This window comes from Microcaecilia unicolor, chromosome 6 (genome assembly GCF_901765095.1).
Source record: "Microcaecilia unicolor chromosome 6, aMicUni1.1, whole genome shotgun sequence".
Taxonomy (NCBI): domain Eukaryota; kingdom Metazoa; phylum Chordata; class Amphibia; order Gymnophiona; family Siphonopidae; genus Microcaecilia; species Microcaecilia unicolor.
The window spans coordinates 267,727,189-267,750,995 of record NC_044036.1 but is presented as its reverse complement, the minus strand read 5'-3'; the positions used below and the strand labels follow the sequence as shown (position 1 = coordinate 267,750,995).

Genomic DNA, 23,807 nt, shown 5'->3' with positions numbered 1-23,807 from the left:
ACAAGGTCCTTTAGGAGAGGTTGCCCCCTCCCCCCTGCCCACATCAAGGTCGCAGAGCAGGAAAGGATCAGAGCTGAAATCAGAAGAAAAGAGAGGGCCACGCCAGCAAAAAGGCACGCGTTTCCGCCATTTTAGCATAGGAAAAGGCTGCTCGGGGAAGGGGAACTTCAGCACTTCCCTCCCCAGCATTCAAACACGCCACCACACAGAATCCCGCTGCGCAGCATCTGCTACCGCAGCAGGAACAGCTTTCAAACGCCAGTGTCGCCCATATTAAAGCATGGTACCCCCAAGCCAAAAGAGAAAGGCAGGGACTCACCGAACAGAAGGTGTCTCCGGAGGAGAAGCAGAGTCCCACAGATGCAGCAGCCTGCTGCCTAACCGGCACACAGACTGAAAGCATAGCACTAAAACAGGGAAACCCTGTACTGCCCGGTCTTGTCAGAAATCTTCTGTTTCTTCTGTTTTGTTTTGATTTTTTAACACCAAATGAAGGAAAAGGAGCTCTCTTGGTTTTTGTTTTGTTTTTTTTAACTGGTGAGGAAGCCTAGAGCTCTGAAGACCAGGAGTCAAGGGAGGAAAGGGTGAAGCAGGGACACACAAGACTGAGTATGCCCCCAAAGTCAGCACCATCAGCCAGACACCCCTAAACTCAACTGGCCCACAGGACCCAGGAGTAACCCCAACGGACAAATCCAAGAGCTGCTGAAGTGCCGTCCACCACCTGCTGGAGATAGAGATGTACTGAGGTGAAGGAGGAGCTGGCCATCTGGTATCACTGCCTTCAGCTTTGTAATCTCTATCTCCACCTGCTGGTAGATGGACACAACCCACCAGTTCTTGGATTCATCTGCTGCATACGCTAAGATATTGTAAATCTATGTTTTATGGAATCTATCTGAATTGACCTACCCCCCCCCCCCCCCCCACCACCACAGTGTTATGCTTCATGTATCATCTACTCTTAGAATTCTTGTCATTTGCAGTAACAAACAAGGCTTTGTTACTCAATATATGTATCCTGTCTACATGGAAGCAATTCATCCTGTATTCTCTCTCAACTAAACTCTGATTTTACATCCTTGTTTAATCTAAGAAAGCTCTGACAATTTTTAAAGCAAACTTGTAGCTCAAATGGTTGATATGTTCCACCCTAAATATCCCAGCCAAGACCAAAATTTAGCAAGGAAAGCTTGAGTGTGAATTCAAGGAAAAGGCAAAGCCTGAATGTCCAAAGACCATAATTTAAATTAGAGCACTATTCCAAGAGAAAGGGCAAGGTCAGCATCAGAAGCCAATGTGGTGAAAAAGCAGACATTAGATTAGATTACTACACTTTTCAGATCACATGGACAGCAGTTTCACAAAAGGTAAAACTGAAGAAAATCTTTCCGTAGCTGAACACTGTAAATATTCTAGAAAAATAATCTACTATCTCTCCAAAGCCTAGCTCAAAGTGTGAATGATTTGTCCTACAATTATCTTTATAAATCAGTAAGATGTCCTTCACTTATTTATGTAGTTGGGGGGAGGGGGGGAAACAGACAGCATGGGAGCTATCAATTAATGAGAAATGACTTGCAGATATCGATTTGACAAGTTGTTAGCTTTTTGATACTGAGTGAGTCGCATTCCAAGTGCTGACGCTGACAGACACAGTAAATCTGGCCTCTTGGCTCCTTCTGTATCTGAAAACAAGACCTTGAATATTCCTACCCTACCACCCTTGGGAATAAAGTTTGCACCTGCACCAAATTATCAAAAATGCTGACCTACATAAATGTTATGAGAAAATGCTTATCATTCTGACATTACAAATTTGGTTTACCACTAGTTTTGATTTAAGGGTCCCAAAAGCTGAGTCCTATAAATTGAGTGCAAAATCAGACAGTTTGGAGGATCTTTCACATGACTAAAATGCACAATTGAAAGAAATGCTCTGTAGGCATTAATAGAAGCCATTGCACTGCAGATGTGTTCATCACTATATTGCAAACTCTACCTGGCTTGATGGTGCATTGCAAATGTTCAAGCACCTAGTACTACTCTCACTGAAGAGCTCATTACATTTTTCATAATATTTTTCAAGTGTAGCATTCTTTGAACAGTTAAAGTGCTCTAAGAAATCATGTTTAAAAACTAAATATTCACATACATGAATAAAAGAAACCTCCTCAAATTCGTAGCTTCTTATAAATAAATATTCACCAATTAGGTGCCAGAAACCTAGGAGAAAACCAATTTCAATGTGCAAATTTCCACAGCTATAATATTCTGTCTATCTGTGCATGCCAGCATCACCTCTAACACTGAAAAAAAAATCTGTTCAGTCCTATTTTTCTGCCAAATTCTAGTTCATGCACTTGTCACTTGCTGGCCTTCCTTCCACTGCTTTCCATTTTTGCTAGGTCTGAGCCAGAAAGCTGTTACTTATCTCCCCTTTCACAAAGAGCTCCATTGATCTTCCTCTCCTGGTTCTTATTCATATCTCCCTCATTTCATTATTTTTATTCAACAACTTCTTCCTGACAATAGAAACAGGGCTGTGGCCTAGCAGCACTAGCTTTTCTTTCCTTTAGTCCCAAAGGATCAGTCCAGACAAATGGGTTGCAACCATCCGCCAGCAGGTGGAGGTACAGAACACTAATGAGTTAGGCTTCATAAGCTCCTGCGCTTAGCAACCAAGCCAGTATTCGACAACAAACAGTGAAAGAGAGTAGAGAAAAAAAACCTCCAGCCTTTAGATAGAAAAATAACTATGAAATAAAAGGCAAAACTCATGCCTTAGAAATAACGGAACCAGAACAATACAAACACCCAAAATTACATAGAACCCGGAAAAACTGAAGCCATCACAAGGTGAGCAGGATCTGGACAAATCCTTTGGCACTAAAGGAAAGAAAATTATCAGGTATTTAACAAATTTTTTCTTCCACTGCGTCCCAAGGATCAGACCAGACAAATGGGATGTACAAAAGCAATCCTTAAGAGGGAAGGGACTGATATCCCTGCAGCAAGAACTGTGGCCCTGAAGGAAGCATCTGCTCAAGCAGACACATCCAAACGGCAATGCTATAAAGGAAAGAGAAGACGACCATGTCGCTGATTGCCAACAAAGTTACCAAAGACCTGGTAGAATGAGACTTGATATGCATGGGAGCAGATCTACCCCTCAGAATGTAAGCCGAAGAAATAGCCTCCTTAATCCATCGAGCCACTGTCACTTTGGAGGCCAGCAAACCCTTCCAGGGTCCTGCAAAGAGGAGAAAAAGATCGCCCGAAACCATTGGTAGCGATAAGATAGTGCATAAGAACACAATTCACAGAAAACAGTCAGGCTTGTGACCTCCAAGGCACTGAAGTTCCACAATCTTCCCGCAGCACAAGTGCTCTCAAAAAGAACTGCAATGGCTTTTTTTTTTTTTTTTTTAAGATAGAGGCAGGAGGAAAAAAGAAGGAAAGACTGAGATAAAGAGGAAGAAAGTGGCAATGGGGGAGCAGGGAGGGAACTAGAGCACTAAGTTTACACCTGAGGCTCAGGATATTCTCAACCCCAAACTCAACTGAACCTGCAAGCAGGACAGGAGCTGCTATCCCATCTGCTGGAGATAGAGAATACTGGCTTGTTTGCTAACTGCAAGAGCTTATGAGGCACAACTCAATAGAGTTCTCTATCTCTACTTATTGGCAGATGATCACATCACATTTGTCTAGACTGATCCTTGGGACATAATGGAATAACTGATTATTCCCACGTCCTATATTCTCCCAACAAACCTACCCTGAATATTGCAGTGAAAGTCTTGGGTCACGTCTCATGCACGGAGGCTCCTTCCAAAATCTTGCAAACATAGGCCCTGAAACTAATCATCATGCATCAATTTTAGGCAATAAACTTAAACCCAGCTCCCTCCAAAGACTCTGAATGTTGCCTATGCAGTATTCCCAGACCCTCAGCCAAACGAGGGCCCACAATTAAATCAAACTTGGGGAGCCAACCAGCAACCTCCTGCATGTTAGTGTGCATCACTGCCACTAAGTCAACAGCTCAACCTCTGAAGTTGTCATTTTCCTAAGCAGTGCTTTTTTTGTGCCGGTACAGCGTACCGGCACCTTTTTTGTGAGGTCCGGCTCACCTGCCCGCTCCCTTCCGTTCGTGCACCCGTGCTCCCTGCTTAGAAATCTTTAGTTTACCCGAAGTCGCGGCGAACCGGCAGTAAAGGAAGCATGCAGGCTCACCTCCTCGTCGCTTCCCTTCCCTCTCAGCGCGTCCCGCCTTCCTCTGATATAATTTCCTTTCCCCAAGGGTGGGACACTCTGAGAAGGAAGGGAAGTGACGAGGAGGCGAGCCTGCCTGCCAGTGCCTACCTGCCTGCTGCTTTTACTGCCGGCTCGCCACAACTTCGGGTAAACAAAAGATTTCAAGGCAAGGAACATTGGTACACGAATGGAAAGTCGGGGAGCTGAGGGCGGGCTGGGGTTTGAACGAATCTCTGGACATGGATGGGAGGGGAGGACAGGGAGAGAGGAGAATTGCTGGACATGGAGGGGAGGGCAAGGGAGAGGAGAATCGCTGGGCATGGATGGCAGGGGAGGACAGGGGGCAGAGGAGAATTGCTGCACATGGATGAGAGGGAAGGGTAGGGGAGAGAGGAGACATACTGGACATGGATGGGAGGGGAGGTCAGCGAAGAGAGATTCGCTGGACATGGATGGAAGTGGAGGGCAGGGGAGAGAGGAGAATCGTTGGACATGGATGAGAGCGGAAGGAAGGGGAGAGAGGAGAATCGCTGGACATGGATGGCAGGGCAGGACAGGGGATAGAGGAGAATCGCTGAACATGGGAGGGGAGGGCAGGAGAGAGAGGAGACATGCTGGACATGGATGGAGGGGAGGGAAGACAGGAAGGAGATGCACATGGAGGGGAGGGCAGGGGAGAGAGGACAAATGCTGAAAATGGATGGAGAGGAGAGCAGGAGATAGAGAATTGCTGGACATGGATGGATGGAGGAGTTGGCGGGGAGATAGGAGAAATGCTGGACTCAGATGGAGGAGAGGGGGGAGAGAATTATTGCTTTATATGGATACAAGGGAATGAAGAGAGAGGAGAAATGGTAGACATGGATGGAGGAGAGAGGAAAAGTGCTGGACATGGACGGAGGGGAGGAAAGAAAAAAGAAGAAGAAGCACATGAATGGAGATGAGGGAAAGGGAAAAGAGGAGAAAAACTGCACATGGATGGAGAAAATAAGCAAAAGCCGAATCCACGTTATACCTCCTCCAGTCAATTCCACGGAGGAGGACCCAACTTTTACTTAGGGCAAGAAATGAAGAAGAAAAGAGGAAAGTAAAGAAATAAATGGAAAGGAAACCCTGGAAACGGTGTTAAGAGAACAGATAGAGAGCAGCAGAATCAGAGACTAGGACCAATATGGATAGAAAAACAAAGTCACCAGACAACAAAGGTAGAAAAAAATCATTTTATTTTCATTTTAGTGTTTGGAATATGTCCAATTTGAGAATTTACATCTGCTGTCTTATTTTGAACTGGGTATACTGGAGCTGTAACAACTTACAGAAATTATTTATAATGAAAACAAATCACGTTATTTTTTTCTCCTATACTAGAATAATATTTTCAATGATGTCTGTTTATATGCTCCATGGCTGGTATAAGGGGTGTAGCTATAATATGGGTGGAGCCATATGTGGTGACCCCACCCATAATGTGTACAGACACCTTTTTTCCTACAAAAAAAGCACTGTTCCTAAGACACGATTCAAAAAAATATTATGCCACACTGGATGGTTTGTAAGCAAGTAAACACCAAGCCAGCAGATATGACGTAAAATTAGAGCTCATGCTGCATTATAATCACAATTATAGATTCCTTTTCTTAAAGAAAGTTTAATCCATAAAATGAAACTAAAAACAATAAATAGGAACCCATACTCTTTAGTGCTACTTGAGATGCTGTTTCATGGTAAATGTTAAAAACATACCAGCTGCACAGGTAAAGAAAATGTCCACCTGGGTTGTAGAAGGAGCAGATTCACCAGCACGGATAGGTTCCAAAATTGTCAGACAAAATGGTAGGCACGGACATATTTATAAATCAACCATAATTGCGAACTTCATAAATACAACTGGCTGAGTCAGTGGGCCTAACATACACAAACCACCTTAAAACTAAAATCTGTTGTTAGATCTATGTGACTTGACTTGCTGTGGTTTTACCACACAACGAGAAATAACACAGAACAGATTAAATGTCACAATACCAAGAAACACATGTTCAAGATGCCAGTTCTTTCACTGTTTTCTGTCCTTTTCAGCACATTAAAAACAAGCATATTCTCAAACTCAGTGGTATTTAGCAGAATAAATAGCTAAACATCAATTCTACTGAATATCTATGCTGTCTTACCTTTAATAGATCAATTTCTTTTACGCAATCTTGCCTTGCTTTGGCATCCATCATTTCAAATATCTTTCAAACCAAATAAAAAAGAGGAGAAAAAACTGGTCAATGCTGTATTCACTGTACTTTATTACACTAATTTCCCATAGACAAATAGACAGATATATGTATATATACAGAGAAAGAATTTATTCATCCTCAATAAATTCAAATGTTTTTAATTACTATTATAGGTTTCTATCCATGGCATAGAAAACACTAGCAAATAGATCCACAGACTAGCATATTAACATCCTTTGTTCTAGGAAGTTCATCCAATTCAATTATATATATATATATATATATATATATATATATATATATATATATATATATATATATATATATATATATATATATATATATATATATATATATATTATATTATTCAGAGGTTCTTTTTCCTCGACTCTTTTGGACAATGATCACCTAGAAACATTCATTTGGAACCTGGGGTCTACAGTTGCCTACCTCAAACTTCACAGAGAGACAAATCCGTTTTTCAGCATTATTTAAGACACTTAATTCCTATCAGATTAAATCACATTATGCCAGAACTTTATTCTCATTTTTACACTATTAGTAAGCAGTAACCAAAACTGGTTATTTTAACATCAATGGTCACCTATTCACAGTTGTAAATTATATCTTATCTCAAAGAATGTAAACCTACACAGGTCTCAATGTGTTTTAATGGAAATGCACAATAATAATATGAAAAGGAAGGTGGTTTAATTGCATGCATTTAAATCTGATGCTCGAAGATTGGTTTAATAAGATAACTCAAATGGATAGGTCTACCACGGAAGAGATTTACATCCACTTTTTAAGCCAGGAGAGGAGACTCAAGGTTGAGTAATGATTGTAATGTGACATTTTGACATCATCACCATGTATTATGGCTCACATGTCAATCACCCAGGCTTGTTATGTACATTTGTGACATCAGCATCTTGTGCAACAGCTGAAAATAGTCAACTGTTCCCCTAAGGGGAAAAATGGCTATCCAGCTACAATAATGACTTGTATCACTGAGCTATCACTTTTCAGCAGCTGGTACCTCCCACTGGCTTCGGATTCTCATAAAGACTGGCCCAACCGCTTATTTTATAAAGTCATATCCAAACGGATTTTCTTTTACATACCCCACAAATAGAATAGGCCTGGCTTTTGCAGAACTACCACCACAATGCAATGCTCAAAATTTGAACTGTAAGGATCACATTGATAACTGCTGATATATTGCATATGTTCTATCACCATTCTTTAAGTTTATTTTTGTGGTTTAATAGACATAATGGCTTTTTTGTTGAAATATTTTTTTTTCTATTTAGAAGGCAACCAATACAGTGTTTTAACACAGATACATTTTTTATTGTAAAACACCTATAATTCTTGTTGCTGTGTTGTGTACAAACTGTAAATGCCAAATGCTCTTCTGAGGTAAACCCAGTGTTGATAACACTGAGGAATGGCACACTTTCACCAAATAATATCATATGTGGCAAGCATAACATCTATATATGTATAAAAACTTTGTGCAATGACAGGGGAGAAGTCAAGGTGGCATCCCGAACGATTATCTGGGAGCCAGTTCTAGGCTTCACTGTATTCTTGTTGGCTTTGAGGGGCATAATCGAAAGGGAAGCCCAAGTTTTCCTGAGGCCATCCTCGCAAAACATCCCGGTGAAGGGGCAGGGAAACCCGTATTATCGAAACAAGATGGACGTCCATCTTTCATTTCGATAATACGGTCCAGGACGCCCAAATCTTGACATTTAGGTTGTCCTTAGAGATGGTCGTTTCTGATTTTTGGCGATAATGGAAACCAAGAGCGCCCATCTCAGAAACGACCAAATGTAAGCCCTTTGGTCATGGGAGGAGCCAGTATTCGTAGTGCACTGGTCCCCCTCACATGCCAGGACACCAACCGGGCACCCTAGGGAGCACTGCAGTGGATTTCAGAAATTGCTCCCAGGTACATAGCTCCCTTACCTTGTGTGCTGAGCCCCCCAACCCCCCCCCCCAAACCCACTACTGTACACCACTACCATAGCCCTTACGGGTGAAGGGGGCATCTAGATGTGGGTACAGTGGGTTTCTGGTGATTTTTGGAGGGCTCACATTTACCACCACAAGTGTAACAGGTAGTGGGGGATGGGCCTGGGTCCGCCTGCCTGAAGTGCACTGCACCCACTAAAACTGCTCCAGGGACCTGCATACTGCTGTGATGGACCTGAGTATGACATTTGAGGCTGGCATAGAGGCTGGCACAAAATACTTTTAAAGATGATTTTTGAGGGTGGGAGGGGGGTTAGTGACTACTGGGGAGTAAGGGAAGGTCATCCCAGATTCTCTCCGGTGGTCATCTGGTCAATTCGGGCACCTTTTTGTTGCTTGGTCGTAAGAAAAACACGACCAGGTAAAGTCATCCAAGTGCTCATCAGGGACGCCCTTTTTTTTTTCCATTATGGGTCGAGGACGCCCATGTGTTAGGCATGCCCAAGACCCGCCTACGCTATGCTTCCAACACGCCCCCGTGAACTTTGGTTGTCCCCGCGACGGAAAGCAGTTGGGGATGCCCAAAATCGGCTTTCGATTATACCAATTTGGCGACCCTGTGAAAAGGACACCCATCTTCCGATTTGTGTCGAAAGATGGGCATCCTTCTCTTTTGAAAATGAGCCTGTCATCATTTTTTTTTTCATTATTGTGTTTAATTTCAAAGATGGTGAAAAGGAAGGGAAAGGTTAGAGTACATCCCTCAGAGCTCTTATTCTTTTCCCCTGGGACAGCGGAATATGGACTCATTCACCAGTTCATGTGTGTGTGTACAGGTAGAGCAGCCGAGGATTTAGAAACAAAGATATAGACTGTGTGATGGCAAATGAAAATCAGGGCACCACCTAATTTGCCAACAACTGAGAAGGAATCCACCCTGAAGTTCACCCTTTTATAGACATTTACCAGCATGCTATTAGAGATGGTAACAGAAATTAAGATCACCTTAAGTAGGAGAAAGCAGATGATCTCTTACAGTTTGACATTTCAGCCATTTTTGATAATGGTAAATCATGACCAACTATTACACAGACTGAGTCAAATTGGAGTTGAATTAAAGTGGTTTGGTTTGGAGATTTTTTTTTTTTGAAGAGAAGAACTTACACTGTCGCCTTCTTTATTTAATATTTAAGATCGATGGATAATGCGCTGTCCACCTTGGGAGTTTCAGTATATTCATATGCTGATGACATTTTTCTATTGTGTCAAGCATAATATTGAAGACAATATATCTATGCTGAAAAGGATTATTATTTATACTGACAGATGGGCCAGAATGATTTTTTTGAAATTGAATAGGTTAAAGACTAAAGCTGTGTGGTTTGGAAAGTATGACTTGTTGCTAGAAAAGAGTTTTAAATTAGAAACAGGAAAGACACTAGAAATAGGGAATAATTCTAAAATTTTGGAAGTTGTACTAGATTCTGATTAACTTTTGAGCTACACGTGAAGGCCTTGTCTAAAAGATTCTTTTTTCAATTGAGGCAGCTCAGAGCGATTCGCTCATTAGAGCAGTAGCGCAAGCAATTTTGCTTCCATATCTTGACTACTGTAACTCATTGTTTTGTCATTGTAGTAAAAAGCTCCTATTCAGGCTACAGATTTTGTAAAACATGGCTGCTAGGCTGATACAGTTTAAAATTATTTGTATGGTGTATAAATCATCTGATGAGTGCTCTAATAAGTTGATTATTTGGCCTTAGTAAGATTTGAGTGCTGTTTGAAACTGAATTATCCTACTTTGAAAAGTGCTTTTTTAAAAAAATCACTATTGGAATCATCCTTTTTGAGTGCTGAATTGTGGAATAATTTACCTTTAACTATTAGGAGATTATAGTTTTACTATACTTTTAGAAGAGCATTAAAAACATTACTGTTTAGTGAGACTGATAATAATAAGATCAAGAGTTAGATTGTCATTTAATAACCTTGTTGTACTCTTTCTTGACTGAAGGAACTTGTTGTTTTCTGCTTAGAATCATTTCGAATTTAGCGGAATATAAGAACACTAGTAAAAGAGGCCCGTTTCCGACAGAAATGAAACGGGCACTAGCAAGGTTCCACGCCCCCTCTCTACCTCCCTCCCTCCCTCTCTCTCTCTCATCCGAGTTCCAGCCCCCCCCCCCTCCGAGTTCCATGCCACCCTACCTCCCTCCCTCTCCTCCGAGTTCCAGCCCCCCCTCCCCTTCGAGTTCCAGGACCCCCCTCCGAGTTCCAGACCCCGTGCCTCCCTCCCTCTCTCCCCTCCGAGTGCAAGCACGACCTGTCCTCCGGCAGCCCCTCGTCTTCCTAAGTGCCGGCTGTAATTTAAAAATTCTTACCTCGGTGTCCGGCGTCAGCAGTGAATGCGAGCGGCGCTTCAGACTGCCTTCCCATCTGTCTCAGCTTTGCCTCTGGTCCCGCCCTCATTTCCTGTTGCCGGAAGGGCGGGACCAGAGGCAGAGCTGAGACAGATGGGAAGGCAGTCTGAAGCGCCGCTCGCCTTCACTGCTGATGCCGGACCCTGAGGTAAGAATTTTTAAATTACAGCCGACACGCAGGAAGCCAAGGGGCTGCCAGAGGACAGGTCGTGTTTGCACTCGGAGGGGAGATAGAGGGAGGGAGGGAGGGAGGTGCGGGGGCATGGAACTTAGAGGGGGGGAGGGGGCATCCTGCAACTCAAAGGGGAGGAGAGGTAGGGAGGGAGGTAAGGGGGCATGGAACTCCGAGGGGAGGGGGATGGAACTCGGAGAAGAGGGGGGGAGGAGGAGAGGGGGGGCCTGGAACTCGGAGGGAGGACAGGTGGAGGGAGGGGGCGATTCTCTACTCACCTCCAAGTTCTGTGGCTGGCTGGTGCTGGCTTCCATTCCCTCTCACTGATCCGCCCTCTGACGTCATCGCCAGGGCAGACCAATGGGAAGTGTGTTACGAACCCAGGCATCCAGACAGAGGTGCAAATTATTATATAGGATATATAGTATTGTACAGTATAGCCTTGTCTCCTCCTCCGATTCAAGCACACCATCTCAACACTCCCAAACCCTGCCAACACCAGCTCTTAGGTTTTGTATGGTGGTAATGCATGGTATTGGCCCAGTTCAAATATAAAACTTACCTGAACTTTCTTCAGTGCAACGGGTTTCCTATCCAGGAGGCAGGTCACTCGGTAAACTTCACTGAACTGTCCTCGACCTATCTTCTTCTCAATCTGAAAATCTGCCAAGGTACATCGATAAGGGTAAGCAGTCAAGTGCCTCTGTTAAAACAAAAGGGGGGGGGGGGGAGTCAGTACAAGAAAAGGGAGCTTCTTTGGAATGTATACCCATTAGTCTAGAATACACTACTGGATCTTTAAAGGTTAAGAAATATGTAGATGGAGTAATGTTGACAAAGTTATCACAGAAACAAACGTAAAACTTCACCAATATCACACATGGGTGTTATTTTTTGTGATGTTAGGATCTTAAAAATAATGGTACAGGTGCAATATCAATTACATGGGTACTGATATATTTCTTATTTCATAAAGTTCTATCCAAGTTGAGTACTGAAACTACAATAAACAGAGCTGTGCAAAGTTCTGAAGTTAAGAAACTAAAGGGCTAGGAACCAAGGACCACAGATTATGTTCAAAATATTAAGTTACTTATCTTTATTGCCATGATATATATTTTTTTGTTACATTTGTACCCCGCGCTTTCCCACTCATGGCAGGCTCATTGCGGCAGGCAATGGAGGGTTAAGTGACTTGCCCAGAGTCACAAGGAGCTGCCTGTGCCGGGAATCGAACATTTTGCACTGGTTTGTAATAACGATCTCTGAGTTAAGCAACTCTTGAGAGTAAATGCCCTGCTGGAAGAGTTAGAAGCCTGGTGCAAATTTAAGGGCCCTTTGCTTTAACAGGACATTGACTAACAAGAAAATCCATAGCTACTAAGTACAAACTGAGGGAAAGAATTTTTGAAAAATGTGTTTTATGTTCTACTGATAAAAAAACAAAGAAGTAGTGTGATCAACATTGGAAGATTGTACAGACACACCCCATCTTTTATAATCACCAGTTGAGGATTGCGTATGCACGCAGTCAAAACTTAAGAGATATTCTGCAACAAAAAATATGTAAATCTGAAGACAGATTGCCTCACGGCCATAAAGGATGCGGTAAATGTAAATTCTGTCCATTGATGAACACTACTGACTCTTTCATCAATCCATCAGATTGCAAAAGATATCAGATGAAGTTCGATACAGACTGTAACAGCACGCATGTAGTCTATGTTTTAATCTGTACATGCGAGAAGTTGTATGTAGGAAAAACTACTAGAGCACTGAAACAAAGGTTAAGTGACCACAAGCACAATATAATATCAGATAATGGAAGCACCTCTGGTAGCTCACAGTATAGAAACTCCTCATATATTTTGGGACTACAAATATTTAGCAATAGACCATATTCCTAGATCTGTAAGAGCAGGAGATAGAGATCGGAGATTGTTTCAAACTGAACAACGTTGGATCCACAGATTGAATACCTTAACTCCCAATGGACTTAATAATAGGATCGAACAGAAGGCTTTCTTATAAGGTAGAGGGTAACGTTCCTAGCTAATATTAGTCAACTGCTATATACTTGGAGGCAGGGCCGGTCTTAGCAAGTGCGGGGCCCTGTGCAGACCAATTTGGTGGGGCCCCATCCTAGCCCTGCCCCCACCATAGCTCCGCCCTACCCTAGCTCCACCCCATTGATACGATTATTCCATTTTTAGAAAATTTCTTATTTATGAAATTTCAAATAAAGACAAATGAAGCTAAACTTGAACAACTTGTACAAAAAAACTGATTGAAATAATAAGCACAATGCTATCATGACCCCCCCCCTCCCCAGAAATTCAGTTCAAGTCCACTACAATTAGTAGTTCCAATTCTCAAAACAAAGGAGAATAAAAGAAAAATACTAAGAAAAGATCCAGTACTTTCAAATTCCCCTATTTTTTAATTTAAAAGGTTCCTTGGAAATGGATTTTATATGTGCTCTTTTCCTCTCCTAAGCTGAACATGCTTAGAGAAATGCCCCTCTTTCTTGAGGCTACAATGCTATTTGCTTTGAAAACTCAAATTCTCCTAAATACACATGATCTGGCCAGCGTAGCAAGATAAGTACCTTTAGATGGACAATTTTTAGTCTGCCCACTTGAGATTCTTTAGTTTTTCAATAACTTTGGGCAAATTAACAGTAAAGTCTGACACTACTAGCCCTCTCCACTTGCCCCTGTCCCCACCCCTCACATACACGCACCACTTTAGCTAACCTCTTGATCTTTTCCTGTCACTGCCCTTCATAAAACACTGAATTTTGACTTAATCACTGATGGGAGAATAATAGACTACTGCAATAGTATTTACCTTTAAAATGGCACAAAAGGAGTTTGAAACTTCCTTCTTCCTTATAAGAAAAGCTATCATCATACCTGGCTTGCCTTTGAATGGCAGTGGCACAAACCTGCTCCAGCTCCAGCTCCACTTGACTGTCTTTATTTATTTTTAAGTCGCACTCACTCGCACACTGGCTCACCTCCGACCAGGCTCCAGGCAGCTTTCCCGCTCAGTGACTCCCACCCGCCAAACAGGAAATACCTCATCAGAAGGCAGGACACTGAGCGGGAAGTGAAACGCTGGGGTGAGCCGTCGCTGCAGCTCTCTGTCGGAAGCCGGAGCCGTCGCGCTGGCGCTGCAACTGTCTGTCGGGGCCGTCGGTGCAACTGTCGGGGTCTGGGGAGGCTGCTGACAGCGGGCTCAGCAGGGGGTGGGCACCGTGCCGCAACGTGGTGGGAGCGGAGCGGTGGCGGCTGAACGGGATCATGATGCGGTTGTCCGAGCAGGGGTCGTCGGAGTGAGGCAGAGTTGAGGCGCGCAGCGCAGGGCCCCCTAAGCGCGGGGCCCCCCTAAGCGTGGGGCCCTATGCGGCCGCCTTGGTCGCCTCTGCCTAAGACCGGCCCTGCTTGGAGGTATTGTTCCTTTAAGTCACAGACAGGGCGATGATTGGAGGAAAATGACGGCGTCAGTTTAAAAATGGAGCGCCATTTTGTCAGTAGAAGTCCTCATAGACATTAAATCGGACACTGCATAAGGTAGGAGTAACTAATAGTTTTAAGAGCTATTCCATGGATGTTCATATCTCTCTTTGAAATTTATCAAGATTATGCAGTTGTCCTTATTCATAGGGCTCTCGGAGCGACAGGGGGTTATGCTCCTAATGAAGCACTGGCGAAACAGGGGCCTCTCTGTAGAGCGTACCCAGCAGTCCACGCCTCACACGAGATAAGTACCTTGTGCTTTAAATACTGATATTGATAAAGGATAATTGCAACAGTAGAAATATGTAATAATATAAAATCAAAAAACTAAAAATTAAAAGCCAGAGGTTTTTGACTTATGAAGAAGCTCGCCAGAAGTTCCACACGATCTCACTACCCATCCCTGTCCTCTTCCGCCCTCCCCTACCTACCCCCTGTCCCCCACCACCTCACCATCCCTACTGTCTTCCTCCTTCTTCCTAGCTCTCAACCTTCAACACCTCCTTCCTGCCATGAACCCTTCCCCTTTCCTCCTAAGCGCATCCCGTCTTCGTCGCCTTCGTCGCCCTTTCTCACCCACCCTTCTCCGCACTCTCTTGCTCCTTCTCCTGCTATCCGCGGGTGACATCAATCCCAACCCAGGTCCCCCACACCTGTCCTCGTCCTCATCTCATCTATACAAACGTTCCCACGATATCTCCAATCTCATCCCTATTCCCCTCCTCCCTCCCCTTCTCGTGTGTCCTGTGGAACGCCCACTCAATCTGCAACAAACTTGCCTTCACCCACGATCTCTTCATCTCCCATTCTCTTCATCTGCTCGCCCTAACTGAAACCTGGCTCACCCCGGACAACTCTGCCTCAATCGCAGCCCTATGCCACGGAGGTTATCTTTTCTCCCATTCGCCCCGCCCAGTCGGCCGCGGTGGCGGCATCGGACTACTACTTTCGCCCTCCTGCAGCTTCCAACCTCTCCACCTACCTCAGTCTCACAGCTTCTCATCCTTTGAAGTTCACTCCATCCGTCTATTCCACCCACTGCCACTCAGAGTTGCAGTCATTTACAGCCCCCCTGATAAATCCCTCCCATCCTTCCTTACCGACTTCGATGCCTGGCTCTCCGTCTTTCTTGAGCCCTCATCCCCAACCCTCATTCTCGGTGATTTCAACATCCACATTGATAACCTTTCCGATTCATATGTTTCTCAGTTCCTTACTCTTACCTCCTCCTTCAACCTCCAACTGAGCCCAAACACCCCTACTCACAAATCTGGCCACTGTCTTGATCTCGTCCTCTCTTCTACTTGCTCACCCTCCACTTTCTGCGTTTCACCCCTTCCTCTCTCCGACCACCATCTTATCACATTCACACTTCAGCACCCTCCCCCTCAATCTCGCCCAACACTAACTACTATGTCCAGAAATCTCCAGGCTGTTGACCCCTCCACCTTATCCTCTACTATCTCTGTTCTCCTCCCTTCCATCTTGTCCTCCACATCTGTTGACAAAGCTGTCTCCACTTACAATGCCACTCTCTCCTCTGCTCTAGACACCCTTGCACCGTCCACCTCCCGGCCCACAAGGCGTACCAATCCCCAGCCCTGGCTAACCCCTTGCACCCGATACCTTCGCTCCTGCGCCCGTTCGGCTGAACGCCTCTGGAGGAAATCTCGCACCCTTACTGACTTCATTCACTTCAAATTCATGCTATCCTCATTCCAATCCTCCCTATTCCTTGCTAAGCAGGACTATTACATCCAATTGACCAATTCCCTCGGCTCTAACCCTCGTCGTCTCTTCGCCACCCTCAACTCCCTCCTCAAAGTGCCCTCTGCTCCCACCCCCCTTCACTCTCTCCTCAATCCCTGGCCCACTACTTCCGTGACAAGGTCCAGAAGATCAACCTCGAATTCACCACTACTCCTTCTCCTCCTCTTCAGCCTATATCTCACTCTCTCATCCAACCTACCCAGGCCTCCTTCTCCTCCTTTCCTGCTATCACCGAAGAGGAAATCGCCCATCTCCTCTCCTCCTCAAAAGCCACCACCTGTTCCTCTGACCCCATCCCCACTAACCTACTCAACACCATCACTCCTACCATCACCCCCACCATCTGTCATATCCTTAACCTCTCTCTCTCCACTGCAACTGTCCCGGACACCTTCAAGCATGCTGTGGTCACTCCACTCCTCAAAAAACCATCACTTGACCCTACCTGTCCCTCCAACTACCGCCCCATTTCCCTCCTACCCTTCCTCTCCAAGATACTTGAACGCGCCGTTCACAGCCGCTGCATTGATTTTCTCTCCTCTCATACCATCCTCGATCCGCTTCAATCCGGCTTTCGCCCCCTACACTCAACAGAAACGGCACTATCTAAAGTCTGCAATGACCTATTCCTCGCCAAATCCAAAGGCCACTACTCCATCCTCATCCTCCTCGACCTCTCCGCCGCTTTTGACACTGTCAATCACAACCTACTTCTTGACACACTGTCCTCCCTTGGGTTCCAGGGCTCTGTCCTCTCCTGGTTCTCCTCTTATCTCTCCCATCGTACCTTCAGAGTACACTCTCATGGTTCGTCCTCCTCCCCTATCCCGCTCTCTGTTGGAGTTCCTCAGGGATCTGTCCTTGGGCCCCTTCTTTTTTCAATCTACACTTCTTCCTTAGGCTCCCTGATCTCTTCTCATGGTTTCCACTATCATCTTTATGCTGACAACACCCAGCTTTATCTCTCCACACCAGAAATCACTGCGGATACCCAGGCCAAAGTCTTGGCCTGCTTATCCGACATTGCTGCCTGGATGTCCAACCGCCACCTGAAACTGAATATGTCTAAGACTGAACTTATTGTTTTCCCACCCAAACCCACTTCCCCTCTCCCGTCACTCTCTATCTCAGTTGATAACACCCTCATCGTCCCCGTCTCATCTGCCCGCAACCTCGGTGTCATCTTCGACTCCTCCCTCTCCTTTTCTGCGCATATCCAGCAGATAGCCAAGACCTGTCGCTTCTTCCTCTATAACATTAGCAAAATTCGCCCCTTCCTCTCCGAGCACACCACCCGAACTCTCATCCACTCTCTCATTACCTCTCGCCTTGACTACTGCAACCTACTCCTGACCGGCCTCCCACGTAGCCATCTATCCTCCCTTCAGTCCATCCAGAACTCTGCCGCACGTCTTATCTTCCACCTTAACCGATATACTCATATCACCCCTCTCCTCAAGTCACTCCACTGGCTCCCAATCAGATACCGCATACAGTTCAAGCTTCTCTTACTCACCTACAAATGCACTCGATCTGCGGCCCCTCCGTACCTCTCTACCCTCATCTCCCCTTACGTCCCTACCCGTAACCTCCGCTCTCAAGACAAATCCCTCCTTTCAGTACCCTTCTCCACCACCTCCAACTCCAGGCTCCGCCCCTTCTGTCTCGCCTCACCCCATGCCTGGAACAAACTCCCTGAGCCTATACGCCGTGCCACCTCCTTACCCATCTTCAAATCAATGCTCAAAGCCCACCTCTTCAATGTCGCCTTCAGCACCTAATCAGGAAAACTTAACTACCCCAACTTGACATTTCGTCCTTTAGATTGTAAGCTCTTCCGAGCAGGGACCATCCTTAATTGTTAATTTGTACAGTGCTGCGTAACCCTAGTAGCGCTCTAGAAATGTTAAGTAGTAGTAGTAGTAAGTTCACATTCAAAAAACTGATTTTCAAACAGTGAATTCTGTGCAGCGAAGCATTCATATTGGCAAAATCAGAGGTGAATGCGGAGCATCTGAAGTCTTTTCCTCTGTAAATATAACGCAGTATATCTGCGCCTAGGAGAGTATTACTTGCTTCATATGTATATCTGTAATTAAGCTCTGTTAAGGTATGTAGTGAAGAGTGTAGCCACCTGCAGTTTCCTGTTTCATTGAAATCTGTGGGCCTCTTAAGGAAATCATTAGCGTTTTCTGTGTGGATGGATGTTTGCCGTGTCTTTTAGAGGCCTAAATTGTATTACAAGCTCAAGAGAAAATCTTCAGAATTGCGGAATGAGAATCTTGCATTCTGATTTAAGTGCTCAGAAACCAAAGTATAATGGCACAAATAATGTCATTACAAGATTTCTCAGTAGAACACATTTTTCAAAAATTCTTTCCCTCAGTTTGTACTTAGTAGCTGTAATGGATTTTGTTAGTCAATGTCCTGTTAAAGCAAAGGGCCCTTGAATTCAAATCGGGCTTCTAACTCTTCCAGCAGGGCATTTACTCTCAAGTGTTGCTTAACTCAGAGATCATTATTACAAACCAGTGCAAAATGTAAAGAAATTGCTTATAACATGGCAATAAAGATAAGTAACTTAATATTTTGAACATAATCTATGGTCCTGGTTCACAGCCCTTTAGTTTCTTAACTGCAGAACTTGGTTGGGTTTAAAAAAGGTGTGGGCAAATTCCTGGAGGAAAAGTCGATAGTCTGCTATTGAGACAGACACGGGAAGCAACTGCTTGCCCTGGGATTTGTAGTAAGTATGGAGTGTTACCACGATTTGTGTTTCTGCCAGGTACTTGTGACCTGGCTTGGCCACTGTTTGGATAACAGTATACTGGGCTAGATGGACCATTGGTCTGAGCCAGTATGGCTACTCTTATGTTCTTATGTATTAAGCCCTAACATGGGCTTAGAGCACCGAAAAAGGATTGCTGTGGCATGTACTAAAGTGTCCTGTGGTAATTTCCCTAGTTCTGCACACTAATGAAGTGCTATTTTTTATTATTATTAATTATTCTTTTTTCAGAGAGGGTGTGGCATGGTCAGGGAATGGGTGTGGAAGCACTAACCAGCTAGTATATTCACATTAGCTTGAAATAGCTGGTTAATGCAGGGTTAAAATGGGAGCATTTTCCTAAATAGAAGGTGGTAACCTGTTCCTGCATTATTTTTACCAGTCTCATGCTCTAAAGGAAAAATTAGCACAGGACCATTAAAAAAGGCATATTTATAGCTGCAATAAAAGTTAATTTGTTTATCAAATTTATATCCTACATTATCTGACCCATCTAAGCAGGTTACAAAAGAATATACATAAATCTTAAAAACGTACAAAATACAGTAACTCTAAACAAAAGTCAAAGCATAAAATACAGAATCATTACATCCTACAAAACATCATCATTCATGTATCTGCCCGTTTCCCTCAATTAATTTTTTCAGAAAATGACTCTCGAATTAAATGTTTTTAGCTGCCTCAAACATGAGAAAAGAACTCATCTCGCATAATTCTAGAGGAAGACTGTTCCACATTGTTGGTCCAGCTATAATAAAGCATTTTCAAATGATCCTCAACCACATGGACCTGGTGAAATAAGAGAACATCTAAAAGACACTTTCCCTGTGATCTTAAGGATCTAGATGGATGGTAAATTTTGGTGAGTCAATTATCGTGCTTTGCACATGAGAAAGTCCCTTGTTAGTATGTGCATTCTTTAATCTGTTCTCCCATTAAACACTCCTGGATTTCTTTCACCATTATTGAAATCTCTCTATTGGGATTCCCTAAATGTCCTGTTTCAATAGTATCCTTTGAGGATATGCCACACCAAACCATGTTGGCTTCCTCTACTCCCCCCCCCCCCCCCCCCCCCAAATTTAGTTTAAAAGCTGCTTTATCTCCTTTTTAAAAGTTAACACCAGTAGCCTGGTTGCATCCCGGTTATGGTGGAGTCCATCCTTTCGGAACAGGCTCACCCTTCCCCGGAATGTTGTGCATTCCTTATAAATCTAAATCCCTCATCCTTGCACCATCTTCTCAACCACACATTGATTCTGTGGAGCTCTGCCTGCCTCTTGGATCCTGCATGTAGAATGGGAAGCATTTCCAAAAACGCTACCCTGGAGGATCTGGATTTCAGCTTTCTTCCTAAGAGCCTACATTTGGCTTCAGAACCTCCCTCCCACACTTTCCTATGCCACTGGTATGCCAGTATTAGTCAAGAATAAAGCATGATGACATCAAAGTTCTGTCAAGGCCTTCCAATGAAAGCAATCCATGAAGTTGAGAACTTAACTTCAGATCACAGTTTCTCTCAGAAGCACATTACTTGATATGCCACCTTCAGTTAAAACAGAAGAGCAATTTACAATAAAATTAATTGAATGAACAAAAACAGTAACTGCATCTTTTTTGGTTATTATAACAAAGTTACAATTTCTGAAAAATTATAATACACATAAAGACAACCAGAGAACAGATGGCAATAAAAGCATATCCAGTCAAGAAAACCTAGACAAAAATGTCCCCGTATAAATGCATTAAAAGGAGATTTATGATCATTACTTTCGGTGGCTTTAAATGTGATCCATTTGTAACACTGATATCATAGGTGGAGAGTAACAGCGAGCAGGAGTGCAAACAGAAAACTGAACTACTGGTGGGAGAGTTATTGGTGACTAGAGTAGCAGGGCTAGCTGGGGGTTTCCAGACCTGCGAGCCAAAAAGTTAGGAACCTTAAGAGGCCAAAGCAATGGGATTGGTAGATTCTTTAGACCCCCATCAGGCAAAGAAGCAGCAGAGCCACTACTGCAGCTGAAAACTGCAGGCTTGCAGGGTTTCCACAAATTTCAACAGCCAAAAAAAAGTGGAACACCAGCAGAGGTTAGGAAACCACCAGAGAGAAGAGAAGCAGCCACACCCCATCTCTACACCTACCACTATCTATTTCATACCTCTCTTATGTACATCACCACATCTCCCAACCAACCCACATTCAGACAACTAGCCATACTTTAACTGTAAGACAATGTCTTTTGAAAATGTCCAGCTTCCTACCTTTGGCCCCTTTGAAAACTGACCATGGCTGAGTGGCTAAAATAGGTTACTCAAAAGGTGGGCAGACCATGAGGCATTTTTGGGTTGAGTGGGGGAGGGGTAGAAATGGGCAAATAGTGGCTTAAGGATTTAGCCCCCTAACCTCAGTGCACAAAAAATAAATCAGAACTAAATCTAGGTGGACAAGAAATGGCCAGTTCTCAGAACAAATATTAACTCAGAAACAAAGTATTACAGTAACACAAAATCAACCATACACAGTTCCCAAAACAGAACAGCACTTTGGATAGCAAAGAATCAATTTGTTGGATCCAAAGAGGCAGTAATATTTTCCTTGACAATACAGGAGAAGGAAAGGTGGTAATTGATAAGGGATGAACAAGATGAACATCTGAGAGATATCTGAATTACAAATGAGACATGAGTCAAAGCCACTCTACATTATTCTTTTAGAACACTGGGGCATGCAGGCACAATAGAAAGTTCTCAATATATTACGATGGGAATGTTACATTCTGAAATGAAAATCAATCTTTCCTTTGAGGAAATGAGGGAATATTCCATTTCCCATTTCAGATTTTCTCATATTGGCCAATAACATTATAATTCTTTCCCGTGTGACCAGATACTGCATTAATGTCAGTAAGCCTTTTTATTTAAAAAAAAAAAAACCTGAGATGGGTTACAAATGTAACAATTGTTTTAAATGTGTTCTAGCAGTCAAATGTTCCTAAAGAAAACCCTGAGTAGACAGAACTAAGATTGGGGGCCGGATCAACTAATTTCAAGGGTGGGGACCCAGGTCACATGGAAAAGCTGCTGACATCCATGTTAGGTACAAGACTTGTGGTTGAGAAGGCTGCTGGGAGGAATGCCTAGTGGGCAGAGTGGGGTGAAGTGGGCAAGAGTAACTGGGGGGAGAAGAGCACAAAGGAAAAAGAAAAACAAATCTAAATGGATATATAGATACAAAGTAAAGTAAAAACTAAGTGGGAAGAAATGAAAAAAAAAAAAAAAACAAGACAGCCGAGAGAGAGAGAGCAAAAACAAAAAGGAATAAATCCCCTGGCTCCTAAAAATTTACCAGAAGCTAAGTACTGGACTTCAGAAATGAGATTTAAACCATGTGTGGATCTCTGGCACAGATGCTGCAACAAAGCAGCCACTACATAACTGTCTCCCTATCCCCTGGTTGTAGGCAAAAACCACTAATATGGCTATTTGGGGGGAAAATTTGCCTTAAGAGTCACATCAGGATAGGACCTCTATAATCTCATCAGGTCGACAACCACAGCATCATTTTTCCTTCTAGCCCAACACGAGCTTTTAAGAATTTACAAACGATCCATTTTAAAAAGCATGTAAGCCTGGAGTATTGGAAGCAACATATTTATGACACGTATACACTGAAATATTTTGCTTTATATCAAAAATAAACCTTTCAAACAAATTGTTTATACCCAATAAAACCAATCAAAAGCAACAAGCATCTTGAGAAAAGCTTCAAACATCTTCCACTCTATCCAACATTGTTAGGGAAAATGTACACAACTCGGGCATTCGGCACACACTCAGACGTATCAACCCCCGCCCCTTCAATACCACACTACAAGCCATATCTTCGATAGAATTGGATTTATTTTGGCCGCAGCCAGGAACATCAAAATTGTTACAACTTAAACAAATTACATTACATCTTCTACTAATCATTATGCCAGCATGCATTTCTACCCGGGTACACAGCTTCTACACGTAGTTGCATATTCTGGGCCACAGGCCAAGCCGTACCAAGCCCCTGTGGCCCCCTGTGCTGTTTTCCAAGCACCCGATGTCACTTGGTGTCTCCCGTTGAAGGAGGCACCTACCACATTTACAAAATGACGTTCTAGGCCTCCCGGCCGCCCAAGCCAGGAGACAAGCTGTATACACGTTGTTTCCCGTTGAAGGAGGCACCTACCACATTTACAAAATGACGTTCTAGGCCTCCCGGCCGCCCAAGCCAGGAGACAAGCTGTATACACGTTGTTTCCTTATAACAAGGCTGCTCACATGCAAGCCTACCATTTGCATCAACTTGATAATTTTCCACACAACTCTTTCTGCAGCAGTAGTTACCCCAAACTTGTAACTGTTATGTGTCAAGCTGCTGTGTACCCATTGCTGGCTGTGCGTAAACATTGTAGTCTAACGCCTCGCTGCGACAAATCTTGCCTCTCAAGTGGGTGGGCGGGTGGGCGTTGCTCTTCTCCTGCTTCCAAATTCAAAAGGACTTCCTGTGCAGTTCAAATTCCTCTCTCCTCCTCCCTTGCTCCTCCCATTTTTTCCTGCCCCCTCCCCTTGCTACCCCTTGTTTCCCTCCCACTACCACCTCTGCTCTCTAGCTAGGCCCTCCCTGTACCCTCCCCCACACTT

General features: G+C 43.8%; 1 protein-coding gene across 1 annotated transcript in view; it reads right to left on the bottom strand.

The window, feature by feature from the left end:
- NEK6 (NIMA related kinase 6) overlaps nt 1-23,807 on the bottom strand; it is a 314,703-nt gene that overhangs the window by 144,234 nt on the left and 146,662 nt on the right. Inside the window, exons 3-4 of the mRNA XM_030207370.1 lie at nt 11,617-11,757; nt 6,429-6,491 (exon numbers count right to left, since the gene is read on the bottom strand). Of these exons, the coding sequence (XP_030063230.1) occupies nt 6,429-6,491; nt 11,617-11,757 (204 nt within the window). The remainder of the gene's footprint in view (nt 1-6,428; nt 6,492-11,616; nt 11,758-23,807) is intronic.